Raw genomic sequence first — 18,494 nt, 5'->3', positions numbered from 1 at the left:
TGCGTATCCTAAAATCGGTCCTATTTTTTATAAACTCAATAGACCCCTCTAGTATTTTAGGAGGAGTCTTCTTAACAGCTAGTTTCCCGATGAAAGAGCATTTAGAGACAAGAGCCTGCTTTACTATAACACGTTGATCATTGTGATTAGACCACACATTACTTAAGTAACATCTGAGGGGAGGGGGGGGGGGGCTTAGGAAGATCTTTGGATTTTTCTTAAAATAGTAGCACTTTAAGAAAAGCATACGCTGTAGATAGAGAAGAATAGGGATAATTTCAAGATTAAAAAATGTAAAAGAAAAAAAAAAGCAAAGAATTACATTTTTAGGTCACCTGAGTAAACTCAGGTGACCTATTGCTATCCGTTTTCGTCCGTCGTCGTGTGTCGTGTGTCGTGCGTCGTGTGTAAACATTTGAACATTTTCAGCTTCTTCTCTGAAACCACTGAACCAATTTCAACCAAATTTGGTATACAGCATATATGGGTGAAGGGGAACAAAAATTGTGAATTTTATGATCCCCGCCCCCTAGGACCTGAGGGGTTGGGCCAAAACCACTAAAATTATTGCAATCTTTAAAAATCTTCTTCTTTACTCCTGGACATCAAGCAGGCAAACTGTTGGCATGAATGTAATGAGCATTGAGTCCTCTACTTAAATTGTGAAATTCATGGCCCCAGGGTCAGGGGTTCTAATGCTATGGCGGGGCTATATAGATTATATAGTGAAAATTGATGATTTTTTTCAAAATCGTCTTCTCTGCTCCTGGGTATTGAATAAATTAACCAAGCAAATAGTGATCATGAGCAATAGTGCCTCTTCCAAAATTGTGAATTTTATGACCCCAGGGTCAGGGGTCCTGGTATTAGGGCAGGGCTCTATTGGTTATATAGTGAAAATGCATTTATTCTTTGAAAATCTTCTTCTCAACTTCTGGGTATTAAATAAACTAACTAAGTACATAATTATCGCAGCACAATTAAGGTTACAAATGGCAATATCGGCGTTTTTTTAAGATAAAAAATACATACTTTATTAGGATGGGCGAATCTTTTTTAGGAATTTACTGATATCAAAAAATGCAATGTGGTTTAAAGCTACATGTTGGGGACATTTAGATTTTTTATTTAGACTTGTCATGTGATGTCGACGTCACATGACTTTGGCAATTATACTTACAATTTGGGGGTCATCTATAAATTTCAATATTGCAAGGGCATAACCAAGTTAAAAATCTTAATTTATTTTATAATCCTTTTCAATACTATATGTAGTTTGTGAAAAGTGCTGCGAACCTATATAGATTCCCTTTTTTAATTGGTAAAATTTAATTTGTTGGACGGCAGGTTGAATATTTTGCTGGTCAAATTCATTAAATATAGCTATAATTAATTCATTTGCAAGATTTCAAGAGGTTCACAGCACTTTTCAAATATCTTAATGCTTCTTGAGTTTATGTGTAAAATTTTGAAAAGATACATTGAGGTTTGCAATAAATCGATTTATTAGGGTCCTTCCATTACTTTTTTAATGAATATGCATACAAACACACGACAGTATCGCTTGTCTGCATAATGTACGTACTGTTTATAAATAAAATATTAAAATAGACAGCGCATCCAAGTTAACGGCTTTTTATTTTACTGCAAATAATATTTTATTTGAGAACAAAAGACATTTTTCATTGTATAAAATGTGACTTGATCAGCCTCTCACTGTGTACAAACTGCGTCATTTTTTCGAGATGACGTCACATTGACAAGTGCATTGTGATCGATGCATCGTTTATAAACTGTTGTGTGGGATTTAACAAACGACAAAACTGCATGTATTAGTGAGTTTGTATGTAGTATACAGCTATCCAGCTGTTTGAAATAGCAAATAATTTTATTTTGTGGTATTTTGAAGACCTTATATTATGTGTGACGTCATAATAAACATTTCCCGTACAAATTAGGCCCCGCCTCCTTACTGTAACCTTAACTGTGCTGCGATGATGAGCAAGAGTGTCTCTTCCAAAATTGTGAATTTTGTGGCCCCAGGGTCAGGGTTTTTGGTGTTAGGGCGGGGCTCTATTGATTACATGTATATAGTGAAAATTCATGGATTCTTTGAAAATCTTCTTCTCTGTTCCTTGGTATTAAATAATCTAACCAAGCACATAGTTATGATGATCAAGAGTGCCTCTTCCAAAATTTTGAATTTTATGGCCCCTGGGTCAGGGGTTCTAGTGTTAGGGAGGGGCTCTTAATTGATCATATAGTGAAAATGCATTAATTCTTTGGAAATCTTCTTCTCTGCTTCTGGGTATTAAATAAACAATGTAAGTAAATAGTTATGTTGATCAAGAGTGCCTCTTTCAAAATTGTGTATTTTATGACCCCAGGATCAGGGGTTCTGGTGTTAGGGCGGGGCTCTATTGATCATATAGTGAAAATGCATTAATTCTTTGAAAATCTTCTTCTCTGCTCCTGGGTATTAAATAAAATATGTAAGTATATAGTTATGATAAGCAAGAGTGCCTCTTCCAAAATTGTAAATTTCATGGCCAGAGGGTCATGGGTTCTGGTGTTAGGGCGGGGCTCTATTGATTATAAAGTGAAAATACATTAATTCTTTGAAAATCTTTCCTTTGCTCCTGGGTTTTATGCCAATGATCCAAACATACATATAATCATGATGAAGAAAAGTGCACTTAGCAAAATGGTTATTTTTTATGCCCCCCCCCCTCCCCCGCCCCTTCCCTGGGTCGGGGGTGAGGGGAGGTCTGAAAATAAATTAATGCTTTGAAATCTGCTCTTTGGTGTTAATCAACCATTTTCTGATAAAATTTCCTAAATTTTGAAATATGTGGCCCCAGGATCAGTGGTTCCTTTGGGATGAGGTGCACAACTGGTTATAAGTGGAAGTGCATTTTCTCTTAATGTTACTCTGATTTACATCTGGGTATTAAGTAAATAGAGTAAGCATGCTAAGTCTATAATTATTTTCAGCAATGGTACTCCTTTCAAAATTGTGAATTGCGAATTTCATGGCCTCTGGTTTAAAGCTTGAACCAAATTTAATTGTTTGAGAGCTGTTGCACAATACTCAGGTGACCTATAAGGCCCATGGGCTTCTTGTTTGTGGGAGGGAGGGGTAAAAGCCATGGTATTGTGAATACAAAACTTTAACAAAAACAAATGGAAGAAACAGTGAACTTTAAATGATTTCATGCCCCTGGATGTAAAGATTCCGGAGATACATATTTTGTCTTATCTGTCGGGCAATCTGTGTGTTTATTTGTCTTTTTAACTCAATTGAGCCGAAGGCTCAAGTGAGCTTTTCTGACCAAAATTTGTCCGTTGTCTGTCGTCGTTGTTGTCGTCGTAAACTTTTCACATTTTCATCTTCTTCTCAAGAACCACTGGGCCAATTTCAACCAAACTTGGTACAAAGTATCCTTGGGTAAAGGGAATTCAAGTTTGTTCAAATGAAGGGCCAGGCCCTTTTCCAAGGGGAGATTATTATGAATTAGAGAAAAATTAATGGCATTTTTAAAAAATCTTCTTCTCAAGAACCACTGGGCCAGGAAAGATGAAACTCATGTGGAATCATCCTCAAGTAGTGTAGATTCAAGTTTGTTCAAATCATGACCCCCAGTGGTAGGGTGGGGCCAAAATGGCCGATCAAAGTTTTACATTGGAACATATAGGAAAAATATTTAAAAATCTTCTTCTCAAGAACCACTGGGCCAAGAAAGATGAAAATCATTTGGGATCATCCTCAGTTAGTGTAGATTCAAGTTTGTTCAAATCATGACCCCCGGGGGTAGGGTGGGGCCAAAATGGCCGATCAAATTTTTACATAGGAATATATAGGAAAAAATCTTTAAAAATCTTCTTCTCAAGAACCACTGGGCCAGGAAAGATGAAAATCATCGAAGATCATCCTCAGGTAGTGTAGATTTAAGTTTGTTCAAATCATGACCCCCGGGGATAGGGTGGGGCCAAAATGGCCGATCAAAATTTTACATAGGAATATATAGGAAAAAATCTTTAAAAATCTTCTTCTCAAGAACCACTGGGCCAGGAAAGATGAAACTCATTGGGGATCATCCTCAGGTAGTGTAGATTCAAGTTTGTTCAAATCATGACCCCCGGGGAAGGGTTGGGCCAAAATGGCCGATCAAATTTTTACAAAGGAATATGAAGGAAAAATCTTAAAAAAGTCTTCTTCTCAAGAACCACTCGGCCAGGAAAGATGAAACTCATGTGGAATCATCCTCAGGTAGTGTAGATTCAAGTTTGTTTAAATCATGACCCCCGGGGGTAGGATGGGGCCAAAATGGCCGATCAAATTTTTACAAAGGAACATATAGGAAAAATATTTAAAAATCTTCTTCTCATGTACCCCTGGGCCAAGAAAGATGAAACTCATTGGGGATCATCCTCAGGTAGTGTAGATTCAAGTTTGTTCAAATCATGACCCCCGGGGAAGGGTTGGGCCAAAATGGCCGATCAAAGTTTTACATAGGAATATATAGGAAAAATATTTAAAAATCTTCTTCTCAAGAACCACTGGGCCAGGAAAAATGAAACTCCTGTGGAATCATCCTCAGGTGGTGTAGATTCAAGTTTGTTCAAATCATGACCCCCGGGGGTAGGGTGGGGCCAAAATGGCCGATCAAAGTTTTACATTGGAACATATAGGAAAAATATTTAAAAATCTTCTTCTCAAGAACCACTGGGCCAAGAAAGATGAAAATCATTTGGGATCATCCTCAGTTAGTGTAGATTCAAGTTTGTTCAAATCATGACCCCCGGGGGTAGGGTGGGGCCAAAATGGCCGATCAAATTTTTACATAGGAATATATAGGAAAAAATCTTTAAAAATCTTCTTCTCAAGAACCACTCGGCCAGGAAAGATGAAAATCATCGGGGATCATCCTCAGGTAGTGTAGATTTAAGTTTGTTCAAATCATGACCCCCGGGGGTAGGGTGGGGCCAAAATGGCCGATCAAATTTTTACATAGGAATATATAGGAAAAAATCTTTAAAAATCTTCTTCTCAAGAACCACTTAGCCAGGAAAGATGAAACTCATTGGGGATCATCCTCAGGTAGTGTAGATTCAAGTTTGTTCAAATCATGACCCCCGGGGAAGGGTTGGGCCAAAATGGCCGATCAAATTTTTACAAAGGAATATGAAGGAAAAATCTTAAAAATGTCTTCTTCTCAAGAACCACTCGGCCAGGAAAGATGAAACTCATGTGGAATCATCCTCAGGTAGTGTAGATTCAAGTTTGTTTAAATCATGACCCCCGGGGGTAGGATGGGGCCAAAATGGCCGATCAATTTTTTACAAAGGAACATATAGGAAAAATATTTAAAAATCTTCTTCTCAAGTACCACTGGGCCAAGAAAGATGAAACTCATTGGGGATCATCCTCAGGTAGTGTAGATTCAAGTTTGTTCAAATCATGACCCCCGGGGAAGGGTTGGGCCAAAATGGCCGATCAAAGTTTTACAATGGAATATATAGGAAAAATATTTAAAAATCTTCTTCTCAAGAACCACTGGGCCAGGAAAGATGAAACTCCTGTGGAATCATCCTCAGGTGGTGTAGATTCAAGTTTGTTTAAATCATGACCCCCGGGGGTAGGGTTGGGCCATAATGGCGGATCAGAGTTTTAAATAGGAATATATAGGAAAAATCTTTAAAAATCTTCTTCTCAAGTACAACTGGACCAGGAAAGATTAAACTCATGTGGAATCATCCTCAGGTAGTGTAGATTCAAGTTTGTTCAAATCATGACCCCAGGGGTAGGGTGGGGCCAAAATGGCCGATCAAAGGTTTACATAGGAACATATAGGAAAAATATTTAAAAATCTTCTTCTCAAGTACCACTGGGCCAAGAAAGATGAAACTCATTGGGGATCATGCTCAGTTAGTGTAGATTCAAGTTTGTTCAAATCATAACCCCCGGGGGTAGGGTTGGGCCAAAATGGCCAGTCAAAGTTTTATATAGGAATATATAGAATAAATCTTTAAAAATCTTCTTCTCAAGAACCACTGGACCAGGAAAGATAAAACTCGTGTGGAATCATTCTCAGGTAGTGTAGATACAAGTTTGTTCAAATCATGACCCCCGGAGAAGGGTTGGGCCAAAATGGCCGATCAAAGTTTTACAAAGGAATATGTAGGAAAAATCTTAAAAAAGTCTTCTTCTCAAGAACCACTGGGCCAGGAAAGATGAAACTCATGTGGAATCATCCTCAAGTAGTGTAGATTCAAGTTTGTTCAAATCATGACCCCCGGGGGTAGGATGGGGCCAAAATGGCCGATCAAAGTTTTACAAAGAAACATATAGGAAAAATCTTTAAAAATCTTCTTCTCAAGTACCACTGGACCAGGAAAGATTAAACTCATGTTGAATCATCCTCAGGTAGTGTAGATTCAAGTTTGTTCAAATCATGACCCCCGGGGGTAGGTTGGGGCCAATATGGCGGATCAAAGTTTTACATAGGAACATATAGGGAAACCTTTAGAAATCTTCTTTTCAAGTAATTTAAAGCCAGGCTTCGTTATATTTACAGGGAATCATCCTCAGGTAATGTAGATTCAAGTTTGTTCAAATCATGACCCCGGGGGGGGTGTAAAATTCAAGCGCCCCCCCCCCAGTTTACTTTCAGTCCTGATCTGATCTGTGTTTTTTCCTAGCCAATTGCTCAGGTGAGCGATGTGGCCCCTGGGCCTCTTGTTTCAGGTTTAAACTAACCCATGCCTTTTGCCCTGTCAAGGATACGGCTTTAATATATGACGTGATGACAGTTATGACAAGACCTTTAAATTTTAATTTTACGGCAATATTTACAGATTTTTTATCATATAAATGACCTCAACTGCGTTCAGTTTCACTGCAAACTGTTGGTTACATATTTTATTTCTTTATACCAAGCATTGGTTTTAGGGAGAGGGGTAGGGCAAAAACAAATCAAAAGGGAAAGTGAAACTTTTTTATACAACGCTTCAAAATATTACTCATTCTATTTTTGGTCATATCTAATTTTTATCAGAATGTTATTTGAATTTTGGATACATTAAAATAAATACATATACCTTGAATATAAACAGTAGAAAAAGTGAAGAAAAGATCTTGTCAAAGCATTTTAAATATGTAATAAGTTTTTTAAAATTATATTTTAGATGAGTTTTCCACGCTGACTGATGACGAGGTGTCCGTGTTATTCTGTTTTCTGTGTTCTGACTTCGGTCCTCCTGACTTCACTGACACTGAGTGGCTGGACTTGCTTAATGAGATACGATGGAGAATGTACCGTAAAGAGAATCCTGTGACACGTGAGGAAGCACAGCAGACTCTGGACAGTCTGAAGTCACGTGATTACCTTTGGGAAGATCAGGACAAGATAACGAAGGACACAAAGGATGAGACAATGTATAGGATAGCATCAATAAAGCCTCATATACCATTCTGTTACAGTAGTTATAACACAGCCAGTGTGTACCTGAGATCAATGGGATACAAAAGAAAACCTGGAGAGAAGTGTGTCCATGGTATCTGGGATTCCTCACTGATACACCGTCTGCAGATGAACATACTGACTCACGTCACCATGGAGGACACTACTATATATGATGAAATACACAAGTTGTGTAAGTCAGTGCATGTAAAGAATTGTGATAATTTCCTAATAATGTTTAAACTCATTGTAATTATATATATCAAGATTTAAATGATAAATTTCATGATATTCTGATTCTGATCTTTTTAAACTTCACTGGGCGTTCAAATCCTACAGTTTGAAATTTCTTTTTTAAGTGATGATTTAATAGTTATTTCTTTATTAAACATATTCTTTATTAGTTTTATCTACATGTTCATTTTATTTATTTCATTTCATTCAAGATTAGATATTAAGTTTATACGATATAATTATACGAAATTCATTTTTTTTTTCTACAGTGAATCTTTCAGATAATATACTAAGGGGAAGTGAAGATCAACGGAAAGAATTTTTAGTGAATCTAAAAAGAGAAGGGGAGGCTGTATTTTACAGAGGAAGATCAGAGAACAGTGTAGATCACTTGACGTGGCTCTGGTTATACCTGAGGCCTGGCATCGTGAGATCCTGTATCGGTCTCCATCCACACTGGGACATTTACATCATCGACAACAAACCTTACAGAAAACCAAGTAAGATTAAAAATATGCAAACTTGTATATACCCAATATTATATAAGATTTCTTGATCTAGTACAACTTTCATTTATGCATGTTTTTAAAAAATAAGGGTCAATAAAATTCCATTTTATGGTAATCGTCCACTTACACCCTGGTTTTTAATACAAAATATCAGAAAAAAAATCAGAATAAATGAAATTAATCATATATGCTGGTCGAAATCTGTAAAAATTCCAATTTCCTTCAATGCATGTATATAAGTCAACAGTATTTCATATAAGAATATTTGTAATATATATTATACCATAGTCATGATTTTACCGAAGAACAAAATTTTTACAAGGCAATTTAATGATAAAGATTACTTTGAATGACATAATATTTATGACTATTAGGTTTGTTTTTTAACTTTTGTAAATAGGTATTTTTTTTTAAGATGGCATAAATATAAATATGTAAACCAGAATTTCGACACGTCGACAGGTCGTTGCGAGGGACGACTATTCATATTTGATTGAGAAAAAGACATGTACAGTAGTATAACATAAATGAGTTCGCAAAATGGCCGCCTTCATCGTAAGTATTTAAGGGCGATGAACCAGGTGCTAAATTAACGTTATCGCTTCTCTTAAAGGAAAACAATATTTATTTGAAATTTAGGTAAGACTTAACTTAATCTGTCCATTGTTGTAAATTTGGATTATTCCCCTTTGATAAACAATTATCGTGTGCTTGGAGATATGGCTCCCCATGGTCGAGAATTGACGAGTGAACTTAAAGAAATAATCATTCAGATGTCAAATGAAGGTCTGTCAAGGTATAAAATTGAGAATCTAACTGTAATTAACAGTCGTACATGTACCATGCAAAAATTTCTTAAAAGTGTGAGGGAAAGGGGTAACACAGAAAATTTACTGAGAAGTGGGGTGAAACGAAAAACTTCACAACGAGATGACAGGGTTCTTTTCCGAAGCATTAAAATCAACCGTCGTCAGAATTTAAAAGATATAACATCCAGATTTAATGCCAGGACAGGATCTAATGTGTCTCTCAGAACAGTTCACAGGCGATTATCAGAGGAAGGTTACAAGAGGTTGTAGTTTCTTAGAAAACAACTGTTTCACGCGTGAATAGAAAGAAGAGAACCCGATTTTGTCGACAGAAATTGCACTGGACAATCAACAATCATTGGTCATCCATAATATTCAGTGATGGGACTAAGATAGTTATTGGAAATAACGATAAAGTTCATGTCTGGAGGAAGAGTGAGGAAAGAATACGTCCTGAATGTGTCGGGTTACGTGGTGATTGGGAAACAAAAAGTCAGGCCTCCCTCATGTTTTGGGGTTGCATATGTTATAATGGGGTTGGTACCTTTAAAGCTGTAGATGGGAAGATGAATAGGGAGAAATATATTACAATTCTTGATGAGTGTATCTGGCCTGTGATCGCTCATCATTTCCCAAACCGACGCTGGATTTTCCAAGAAGACAATGCCCCCTGTCATGTCTTCGCTTTCTCAAATCGTTTGAAACAAGACAACAACGTTAACACTCTACCATGGCCCCCACAAAGTCCTGATCTCAATATTATAGAAAATATCTGGAGAGTGCACAAAATCCGTGAACAAAGGGGGACGGATGAGATCAGAAACGCGAATGATCTAGAGGTGGTTCTGGAGAAGAAAACTTTTAAAGAATACCACGACAGTTTCACTATTTCCTAATTATCTCCCCTTGAATGAGGATATTGTCCTTTATTTGTGCTTTGTTGCAAGTTAAGTTGACATTCGCTTAATGGTTCTTGAGAAGAAGTCGAAAATGTGAAAAGTTTACAAACGGACTGAAACACAGACGAATCAGAATTGAGATCAGAATATCTTACTTTAGCTTTCAGTAAGGTGAGCTAAAAAAGTGTTCACTTTTGTACGTTCTTTATAAAACCTTTATGGAATCTATCATCATTTTAGCACCAGTTTGGCGAATTTGCACTTGAGCAGAATGAACACCGTTTTGTCCATATGAGCTATAAAAATTAATTGGCATAGTTTGACATTGACCTCACACTTTTAAAATTCTTGTTTAGCTTAATTGTAAATAACCAATAAATGGTGAGATATTTTTTTTTCAAACCTTATATTCTTATACATACTTATAAACAACAAAATTGTTTCAACTTTGACCTAGACTTCATTTTTAAATACGTATATAGCTCATATTTAAATAAACCATCCGCAATATTTATCAAACTAAATATGCTGCTCAAAAGAACTATTCAACTGCATTAAAATTTCAAACTTGAACTTTCCTGCGACCTTGAACTTAATTTTTTAAATTTGAATATTGCTTAGTTTTAAAGAAACCACGCAAGATAAGTTAATTTAATCTTTTGCATCTGTACATGTACATTTATCATTTTCCTTCATTGTTTTTAATGTAAATTTTAATTTTAAAGACGCTACAATGTAGTTAACACAAACTCATCAAACTGCTTATGGTTATTCCAACTTTTTCTAACTTTCATGTTGCATTATGGAGCATTTTTGTTGCAAGGGCATATTTCAATTTTATTTTTATTTCTCTAAAAATTGAAGTTCCTCTCAACAAACTGTACCACCAAAGAAATATATTCTCATCTCAACAAACTGTACCACCAAAGAAATATATTCTCACACTTTTGAGGTTTTTTTTTCAAATCTGATATATTATCTGAGATTTTTCTCAAACATGAGTACAATTGTAGTGTTTATATGATAATAATCGAATTTAACAAACTTAATACTGAATGCACATGTAATGTAAATCAGCCATACTACATTAAACAAGGTCCAGTCAATTACAAGGGAGATAAATCAACTAAGCAACTAATCTGACTTATCTTTCTTTGACCATAAATTATGAGGAAACTATGATAAATCATACAATACAATGTCTGTCACCAAATTTTTCCGTTTTACTAAGTTAAGAAAAAAAGATAGATGTATACCAGTATCGTTCAAAATCTCCCAAATTATTCAAATTTAGCAAGCAAAGAAAGAATTTTAATTTCCCCCAAAACTTGGTCAACCTGAGAGGAAAAAGGGGGAGGGGGTAAGCTAATTATTATAGAAATAGCTTTATTCTCATTTCAGGTAATCGTCATACCTATTCGTTAAAAATTTGGAATCTATTGTACAGCATATTGTTAGCTGAAAAATATCAACTGAATCTTGATGAACAATCTCATAAAATCGCTAGAGACAAAATCAGAGACAGGTATTTCACAGACGTTACTGATGATGGTTCGGTAGATCTCCCTGATGGAATTACAAAATCACATAACGGTGTGATATCGTTTATGTCAGACGACATCCGACATGACGTCATATACGCCTTTGCTACGGAGTGTCTGGCGGAAGACAGTGATCTGGAATTTTTCCTGACCACGGCGTCACGTGACGTGATCTCAGAATACTGCAGGTCCTGGGATTATAAAAAAAGTGAGGGAGAGAGATGTCTGTATATACCGAACAAGCCGGAGAAGATGTACGACCTCTTCATAGATAGACTACAGCTGGCCATCCTCACACACTGTACCGTGTCTGACGGGGGGATTCATGACAGGATCAGTAAACGTTGTGAGTATTATTGATCTAAAATTATAATTTTTCTTAATTAAATAAAAGCGTTTTCCTTATACTATATGAATTTAGTCCTTAATTTATTTGCATAATTTAATTCTAGAGGACATACATGTTTGTAAGCAAGTCAATCTTATATACTGCAAATTGAAATTCTTTAAGGACAAATTAAATAACAAAAGATGGATGCCTGGGTTGTTAAAAGTTGGTAACAAAGTCAATCAGATGACGGTTTCGATTCAAACGAACCCCTCCCCCTCACACTTTTATGATTTTATTCCTTGTAAAGAATTTTCTAGGTTAGATGAATTGTGACTGAGATTGACCCCCTTAATCCTCTTCGGAAAAAAATTCCTGCAATGCACACTAAATAGGCTCCTTCACTATTCTTTATTAAGCCAAATGTTATTGTTGTGCATTGTGTATTTAAGGACAGATGATACATGATACAATTTTTTTTTTCTTTGAAGGAGACTTGATATCGTCTCACAAGTTTAGATAAGTGGATAATTTTTTGAAGTTTTTTTTTCTCCTAAGAAGTGGAAAATGAAAACTTTTAATAATTTGATAAGGTTGGGATGAGAAATAATAATCCCAGGGCGTTGGTTAAATAAGCTAATCCATGCTTTGGAAGCTAATTCTCGGTTTTCCGTAATCCCCTCGATTTTACCTTTGCGTTGATATATTTATGTTATTGGTGAACGTGTAATCCCCGTGTGTTTAGTCAAGTGACCTCATCCCCTCTCTGGAAGCTTATTCCTCGTCATTTGTAATCCTCTATTATTAGCTCACCTGAGCCGAAGGCTCAAGTGAGCTTTCTGAGCAAAATTTATCCGTCGTCTGTCGTCGTTGTCGTTCTTGTCGTCGTTAACTTTTCACATTTTAATCTTCTTCTCAAGAACCACTGGGCCAATTTCAACCAATCTTGCTACAATTTATCCTTGGATGAAGGGGATTCAAGTTTGTTCAAATGAAGGGCCCTTTTCTAAGGGGAGATAATTATGAATTAGAGAAAAATTAATGGCGTTTAAAAAAAAATCTTCTTCTCAAGAACCACTGGGCCAAGAAAGACGAAACTCATGTGGAATCATGTGGAGTTTGTACAAATCATGACCCCCGGGGGTAGGGTGGGGCCAAAAGTTTTACATAGGAATATATAGGAAAAATCTTTAAAAATCTTCTCAAGAACCATTGAGACAAGAAAGATGAAACTCCTGTGGAATCATCCTCAGGTAATGTGCATTCAAGTTTGTTCAAATCATGACCCCTGGGCGCTAAAGTTGGGACAAAGTGGTCGATCAAATTTTTACATGGGAATATATAGAAAAAATCTTTAAAAATCTTCTTCTCAAGAACCAGTGGTCCAGGAAAAATGAAACTCGTGTGGAATTATCCTCAGGTAGTGTAGATTCAATTTTGTTCAAATCATGACCCCCGGGGACAGGGTGGGAACCAAAATGGGCGATCAAATTTTTGTATAGGAATATATAGGAACAATCTTTAAAATTCTTTTTCTCAAGAAATAATTGAGATATTAAAGATGGAACTCGTGTGAAATTATTTTCAGGTAGTGTAGATTCAAATTTGTTCAAATCATGACCCTGGGGGCTAGGGTGGGGCCATAATGGCCAACCTAAGTTTTACATATGAATATATAGGAAAAATCTTTTTAAAAAATTCTTCTCAAGAACCATTAGACCAGGAAAGATCGAACTAATGTGGAATGATCCTCAGATAGTGTACATTCAAGTTTGTTCATACCAGGACCCCAGGGGTAGGGTGGGGCCAAAATGGCCGATCAAAGTTTTACATAGGAATATATAGGAAAAAATCATTAAAAAAATCTTCTTCTCCAAAACCACTGGGCCAAGAAATATGAAACTCATGTGAAATTATCCTCAGGTAGTGTAGATTCAAGTTTTTTCAATCATGACCCCTGGGGGAGGGTTGGACCACAATGGCCGATCAAATTTTTTACATAGGAATATATAGGAAAAATCATTAAAAATCTTCTCAAGAACCATTGAGACAAGAAAGATGATACTCCTGTGGAATCATCCTCAGATAGTGTAGATTCAAGTTTGTTCAAATCATGACCCTGGGGGGCTAGGGTAGGGCCATAATGGCCGACCAAAGTTTTACATAGGAATATCTAGGAAAAATCTTTAAAAAATCTTCTTCTCAAGAACCACTGGACCAGGAAAGATGAAACTCCTGTGGAATCATCCTCATATAGTATAGATTTAAGTTTGTTCAAATCATGAACCCCGGGGCTGGGGTGGTGCCAAAATTGCATACCAAAGTCTTAAATAGGAATATATTGGAAAATATTTTAACATCTCCTTTTCGAGTACTTCAAAGCCATGATTAGTGATATTTATATGGAAGCATCCGCAGGAAGTGTAGGTTCTAGTTTGTTCAAGTCATGACACCCTGTGGTCAAGCCTACCCCCACCCCACCCCAACCTCGGTAAACTTTCAGTTCTGATCTGATATGTGCTTTTTCCTAGCCGATGAACTCAGGTGAGCGCCGTGGCCCCTGGGCTTCTTGTTTTTTTAGTATTAGTATTAATAAAAGGATCAAAAAGTATATCATTAAGCGCGTTAGCAAGATTCTAGTTCCCCTCGACCAGGACTCCCTCATTGATACTGTGGCTGCAACGTTATTGTTGACAAACCAATCGTGTAGAATCGTTCATGTATCATGCGTGATCGTTCGTATAACGTACGAGATCGTGCGTGAATCAGTCTCAATCGTTTGCGATTCTAATTGTGCAAGATCGTGCGTTTAGAATCGTGTAAATTTCTTTTTGTAAGTTTTTATCGGAATGTTAATTGTAAAATAAGCAAATAAGCATTTCTCTCTTCTTTTCATTAATTTATTTAAATGCCAATAAAGGAATAAAGCGCAACTTACATAATTGAATGCAGAACGAACTAATTATTGCTCGTACACAAGCAATTTAGTACGTCGTACAATATTAAGTTCGTGACAAATACCGCGATTAATGTTGTGATAAACTGTACATAGATCTTTAACTTTTTTTAAATCTGATTTTCATTCTTGTTTTCTGCTAATTGTGGTAAAGATATTTTAAAAATCAATGCATCAAAATTAAATATTTTTACAACAACATAAACATTTTTCAATTCTTACATAAATATTTAATTGAAGAATATACATGCACACGAAATTTTTTTGGTTGTTTTTTTTTATTATATGTGTTTATCTCTGGTGCTTTTAATTTATTTTTAAATTTCTGCAAATAAAAAAGTAATTGGAAAGTTTATTTTCAGAGAATCATTGAATCAATGGATATGTACGGATAAAATTCGTAATTTAATTAATTTATGCTGCCATTTTGTTTCAATCGTGTCCCTCTTTCTACATATTATGAAATCCAATTCAATCAAATTATACGGCACACATAAATGTGCATCTTCTGATAGAACAAAAAATCCGTTTTCTTAGGTTGGAGAATTACCTAAATAATTATTTATAATCTAATGTATTAAGTCTTACACGTATTTAGTTAGAGAAATATCCATTCCTTTTTTTCAAAGTTTATAAAATAATATTGATAATTCTTGGAAATATTAAATTAGCTTTAAGCCGTATTTTTTTGAAAATATCGATTCCTAAATATTTTGAACTATTTTGAGTGAAGAATCGTGAGATTGCGTTAGCAATCGTGTAAGATCGTGTAACCTGTAGAATCGTGTGCGTGAAGGATAGTTCGTGTAAGTTGTCAACAATAACGTTGCAGCCATTGTGTATGTATACTTAAACATAGTTTATAATAAACAGAATGTTTCCGATATAATATTTTAAGCTTCTTTGTGTACATACCACAAGCCAATCTGCAGGATATACGAGCAATAATTCAACGAAATGGCTACGCAGCACTGTTAAGGCCTACTATGAGATATCAACGGAAAATAGACGTGCAAAATCTGGGTGGGGGGTTTTGAAATTGAATTTATTATAATTTAGCTCTTTTATTATCACAGGACTTTAATACTTATGGAAATAACATAGTATAACCCACTCTGTACTGTATGAAGTTTAGTCCTATCGATGGACAATGACATGATGAATGCATTCTTTGTGTACTGAATGTAGGTCATTAACAAATTTCAAAATCGCAAGGGCATACCCTAGTTGAAATTAAAAATTAATAAAGCTATTAATTGTCTGTGCATACTTTGCAGTTTCTGAAATGTGCTGTTGCTTCGAATAGAATTCGCGTTTTAATAATGTAGAACACAAAATTTTCGCGACACCTTATTTTTGCGAGATAGTCATTGGCTCTTTATTAGCGAGACATAATTTTCAGGAATTGTTGTTTTTCCTCTACATAATCCTAAGGAATACTTTTAATCGCGAGAAAGAAATTTTCACAAGCTCATTGTCTCGCGTTATAACGCAAAAATTAAGTTCTCGTGAATAAAATGTTATTTATAGTAGTTAAAATTTCACATAAATAGACCAATGTTGAAATACGAGGGGCATTTCAAAAGTTCTGGCAACTGTTTAATAAAAGAATAACCGTTTTACGGAAATTATTGAATTTGATATCATTGGAAAGATCAGAAAAATATACACATGTTGTGAAGTCACTTTATAATTTTCATGTCGTAATAACTCCGAAAATAATGTCAGAATATAGAATGTTTAGCATACTGAAAAGTCGCGTTTTTATCCACATGAGACGATCGTAAAAGTTCTGTCAAATGCTTATTTTAAAATATATTTCATAGAAAATTTGAATTTGAAAAGAGGTAGTGTAGGACTATAATACTGTTTATCAGCAATTCCATTATTCATTGTATGGTTTGTTTACGAGCACGGTTTTTGTCCGGTTATGCTATCATAGACATTCATTTAGGATTTTAATTTACATCATACGGCTGGCTTATCGGTCTTTTATATAGCTTTCCATTGTTCGAAATAAAACGTGTTCTGTATTAAACTGAAGTATATTAATGCAGCTTTTATCAAATATATTTTGAGTAACAGGTTTCTTACCGTTCACAAATAAAATGTACTAAATCTTGTCCCCGACTTGATTCTGTGCGTATTTTTTCATATAAATTCAACTTCGGCGCCCCAAAACTCACTACTGCTTTTGACTTTTGAATCCAAAACATGAATATAAGTTACTCAGACATGTAAAATCTTATTTATTTTCCATGCATTAAAATTTGCGAATATGTGGAGGTACGGTCGGGTTACAACTGCGCCGCCACCATTTTGGATTTAACGAGAAAATATTGGGCACACTAAACTTAACTTCTCTTGAGCCTTCATCGATCCCACGAATCTGGTTAAAACACCTGACGAATTAATGCCATTGAATTTTGTAACACGATCGCCTATTTTTCTTTGATTGTCAACTTCGTCTTTTTCTCACACTTAGGTCTCTTTTACACAAAAGTTTGAGCGAGATTCGATAAAACCATGCTAATTTTGACACTCGCTAAAATCATTTCAGAACAAGAAGATCTCCAAAATAAAATACCATATAATAGATTGTAGTCTATGTAAACATTCCACCAAATGGCATTTGCGTCCGTTAACTTGCGTTCGAGTATTGAGCAAAAGTTGTCTTGAAAATTTTGATTTGATCAAATTGTGTCTTTTGTTACGTCATTTTTATGGTCAGTATGCTAAACATTCTATATTCTGACGTCATTTTCGGAGTTATTACGTCATGAAAATTATAAAGTGACGTCACAACATGTGTATATTTTTCTGATCTTTCCAATGATATCAAACTCAATAATTTCCGTAAAACGGTTAATCTTTTATTAAACAGTTGCCAGAACTTTTGAAATGCCCCTCGTATGTTTGACTTTTACCAAATATTTTTTGTATTTATAAAATCAAGCCCTCGATTTAAAGAAAGCAGCAGTTCTTTTTAGGTTGAGGAAAATATCCTTTATCTATATTCAAAAAATGGTTCAGATCTATGCAGTGTATGCCCTTGCAAAAGTACGATTTTATTAAGCATCTCGATATAAAATATAGTGATTACATAACCTGTACATAAAAACACGACATAATTAAAAAATACATTCTCTTGGTAGTTAATTAATAATCGCACTAAATAAAGGAGAAGCATTGGTTTTAATAGACTATTCAAAACCTGTATATAATATTCCGTTTCATAATAAAATGCATTTTTCATTGTTTAAAAATTCCTCAATCTGCCTCTCACAGCACATGAAATACGTCATTTTTACCAATATGACGTCATGTTTACAAGTTCATCGCGATAATTGCTTTGTTTAAATCCAGCTATTCAGGATTTAACTAGCAACTTTTTTAATGCATTGATAAGTTACGAGGGGTGATCAAAAAGTTTGCGAACTAATTATATAACTTCCATAAAAGAAACAATATTTGATTTCTATGTTGATTATATTTTAAATTAATCCTCTCCGATTTTAATGCAAATCAAACACCGTTCTGCGCATGCGCGAATCACGTTATATTGGCGGTCACGTGACCCGCTGCTTAGCATTCTGTCACAAAAGTTGAAAGGGTTTGTTGAGTTTTATATTTCTTTCCATGAGAGTAAATTTTTAATGACAAGAACAGTTCATTTGTCAAAAATGGTCAAATCACTGCAACAAAATGGGTGGATAAGAATATCCTTTCCAAAAATAAGCAAGGCGATTATTAAA

The 18,494-nt window shown here is 35.3% G+C and overlaps 2 protein-coding genes across 2 annotated transcripts in view; both read left to right on the top strand.

The window, feature by feature from the left end:
• LOC134259938 (uncharacterized) overlaps window positions 1-18,494 on the top strand; it is a 113,202-nt gene that overhangs the window by 48,995 nt on the left and 45,713 nt on the right. The window lies entirely within an intron of this gene.
• LOC134259935 (probable serine/threonine-protein kinase pats1) overlaps window positions 11,588-18,494 on the top strand; it is a 42,284-nt gene continuing 35,377 nt past the window's right edge. Inside the window, exon 1 of the mRNA XM_062742526.1 lies at window positions 11,588-11,801. Coding sequence (XP_062598510.1) covers window positions 11,708-11,801 — 94 coding nt within the window. The 5' untranslated portion in view covers window positions 11,588-11,707. The remainder of the gene's footprint in view (window positions 11,802-18,494) is intronic.

This window comes from Saccostrea cucullata, unplaced genomic scaffold (genome assembly GCF_032062105.1).
Source record: "Saccostrea cucullata isolate Sc308-1 unplaced genomic scaffold, CSIRO_AGI_Scuc_v1 ctg682, whole genome shotgun sequence".
Classification (NCBI taxonomy): Eukaryota; Metazoa; Mollusca; class Bivalvia; order Ostreida; family Ostreidae; genus Saccostrea; species Saccostrea cuccullata.
The sequence above is the reverse complement of the archived record's forward strand: the minus strand, read 5'-3'. Positions and strand labels throughout refer to the sequence as shown.